Genomic DNA, 3054 nt, shown 5'->3' on the forward strand with positions numbered 1-3054 from the left:
TATATATATATATAAACAAGATTTGAGCGGGGTTTTTGTGGTTGGGCGGGTTTTACACTGCTTTCTGGAAACTGTCAGTATAATCTGGCATCCCTGATACCCAAGCAGTCCGAGCAAGTGTTCCGTCATCATTTCAACATGCCATGAAACTCTTTACTTTTATGTTTTTAGCAGTTCTGTGTAGTTTACTTTACATTAAGTCAGACATGCTTGTAGTACTTTATGGTGATTGTTAGGAGATACATTTTAACTCTGTACACTTTAAATGCCTCGTAGAGCACTGCTGTTGCAGAGCTAAAACAAATAGAAACACTTTTTCCGACATTCAGACGAGTCTGAACTGAATAAATTGAAGTTCTCCATCCATGAAGTGGCCTTTTTTAAGTTAGAAAAAAATTAGCTTCATTTACTTTTTACTAGGCCTTATATTTCTGTTTTTTGTGAAAATGTTATGTCAGAAAATACTCTTCTAACACTGCAACTTTTCTTATCGTTTCTGTATAACCTGCACCTGCTGCTTTTGTTAAAAAGAAGTGAAAGCATACAAAGAGAGGCAGAATGCCCAGCTCCAGGTGAACAGGAAAGGTTAGTTAGCTTGGACAGCGTTAAGCAGTGGGCTCAGCGTCAGTATCAGCACGTCAGAGAGAGGTACAGTGTCACAGTATGTCTTCAGTCTGCTGCTGCTGCTTTGCTCTGTTTCAGCTCAAGCTCACCTTCATGTTGTCTCCTCAGGAGTCATCACGTTTMAAAATGTGTTTTATCACACTAAAATATTTAACAAAAATGTTCAATTTTACAAGAGAATTTAAAAAGTAGTGATTTAAGCAGATCGGTCCAGATTAGAGCTAGAATAGTGAGTCAGCGACAGGAATGTTGCTTTGTGTTAAACTAAGAATTGCATTTTTTAGACTGAACATTTGAAATTTTCTTTTCCATTTTTTTTCTTCTATTCTGCTGTAAATGTTTACAGTGGTGCAGGTTCAGGGTATGTTCTTTAGTGTTGTACTTTGTTTTTCTCCTGTTTTCTGTGGTGTTAGTGTTAAACCAGTAGTGTCTGTAGACCTCATACAGTATTCAGTCCTTTCTGGAATTGGCAGGATTGTTGTTCATTTAAGACTCATTTTATTTTAAAATGGTCAAATTACCAAASAGTATCATTATTTCAAATAATCTTAACGGCACTAAAAGCATTGCTAAAACCTTTTACCACAATCTTTAAGTGTTCCCACACGTAACATGCTGCACTTTTTTAGTCTTCCAATTCTATTTTATATGTTTATTGAAAAAGTATTCACCCCTTGTTTTTGTTCAACATTTTGCTCTACAACCAAGGAGTTATATTCATGCAATCAATTGTAAATTTTAAATCTAGATACCGTATTTATTATAATAATTAATTATATTACAACTACAAACGTGAAAAAAGTGAATAAGTTGTGTGTATTATGTTGCTTTTGTTGAAAAAAACTGACCTCAAAAGCAGCATTATGGGAAGGTTTTGGTTTAGATACACCAGCACATAAACCTAAATTTCTCCTTTCCACTTCAAAATATTACAGTTCAACRATTAGAGGTGAATAGATCTTTCTTGTGTGAGAGAAAGATCTATTTAAGTGACCCCACCCCCCATCAGTCCTGCGATTCTAAAATTGCAAAAGATTTGGAAACCTGAATACTGCTAATAGTTACAATCCCATACCACAGTTTGTATCCCTTGAATGCATTACTTTAATAAATTCTGATTTAAGCATAATGTTTAAAATCAAAAACATTTTTCTAATTGCACGTTTGTTGCCACATACAGGATTCTGGGAATCAACTTGTTTAAACTAACTGAACCCAAACGACCACTAAAACCACAGAGGAAAGAGAGAAAGAAAGTGACGACTCAGAATCTGTCTGATGGAGACATCAAACTGCTCATTAACATCATCCGGGCCCACAACATCCCAATCCGCAAGCCTCAGAGCAAGTGAGTCCTTCYGTCATGCTCAATACACACTGCCTGGTCAAAAACAAAGTGTCCACCTGGAAGTAACTAAGGTCTATGATGTGGGGTTGCTGTAGGTGGTCAGGTCCAGGTTCAGCAACAGTCTGTGCTCAAAGAATGAGGTCAGCTGACTACCTGAATATACTGAATGACCAGGTTATTCCATCAATGATTGTTTCTTCCCTGATGGTACGGATATATTCTAAGAGGACAATGCCAGGATTCATGGGGCTCTTATTGTGAAAGAGTAGTTCAGGGAGCATGAGACATCATTTTCACACATGGATTGTCTCCACAGAGTCCACTGAGAATCTTTGGGATGTGATGGAGAAGGTCAGACTCTACCATCGTCAATGAAAAATCTTGGTGAAACATTAATGCAGCACTGGATGGAAATAAACCTGGTGACGTAGAAGTTTATCCAAACAATGCCACAGAGAATGTGTGTCGTAATCAAAGCTAAAGATCCAACCAAATATTAAGAGTGTGACCTTTTTTTATTTTTGACCAGGCAGTGCAACTTAAAATAAAAAATGTGTAAAGTTTTGTTTACTCTGATCAGTCCTTTATAGGCTGTAGTTAGTCTGTAGCTGACAACATACTGAACTGTTTTACCTGGTTTTCATTTCAGTAAACCAGGACAGTTTCCTCAGAGCGCCCCCCAGGGCAGTGACTGGTACCTCAGCCAGGTACAGTACACCTGTCAGTACGGCCGACAGCTGTGGGCTGCATTTCATCTAGTTCAAGTGTGTGCCCTTGTTTTTGCTACTTGGTAGTGACAATTTTTCAGGAAAATGCAGCCTTGTGGGGACTTTGGAGGCTGATTTTGGGTGGGTAGGTAGGTGGGAGGTTTAGGACCAAGGTGGGAATTGAGTTTAGGTAAGTTTTAGGGTCAGGTTGGTACCTGTGAGGTTAATATTAGGGTTAATAGTCAGGGTTAGAATATAAAATTTCAAAGAAATGAATGGAAGTCAATGGAAATTCCCTACAAGGATAGAGAGACATAGTAGAAGTGTGTGTGTGTGTGTGTGTGTGTGTGTGTGTGTGTGTGTGTGTGTGTGTGT

The 3054-nt window shown here is 38.1% G+C and overlaps 1 protein-coding gene across 1 annotated transcript in view; it reads left to right on the plus strand.

Annotated features, from left to right (window-relative positions):
* LOC106534561 (coiled-coil and C2 domain-containing protein 2A) overlaps positions 1 to 3054 on the plus strand; it is a 33779-nt gene that overhangs the window by 17649 nt on the left and 13076 nt on the right. The window contains exons 8-9 of the mRNA XM_014031248.1: positions 1805 to 1972; positions 2622 to 2679. Coding sequence (XP_013886702.1) covers positions 1805 to 1972; positions 2622 to 2679 — 226 coding nt within the window. The remainder of the gene's footprint in view (positions 1 to 1804; positions 1973 to 2621; positions 2680 to 3054) is intronic.

The sequence above is a fragment of the Austrofundulus limnaeus genome, unplaced genomic scaffold, assembly GCF_001266775.1.
Source record: "Austrofundulus limnaeus strain Quisiro unplaced genomic scaffold, Austrofundulus_limnaeus-1.0 Scaffold1210, whole genome shotgun sequence".
NCBI lineage: Eukaryota > Metazoa > Chordata > Actinopteri > Cyprinodontiformes > Rivulidae > Austrofundulus > Austrofundulus limnaeus.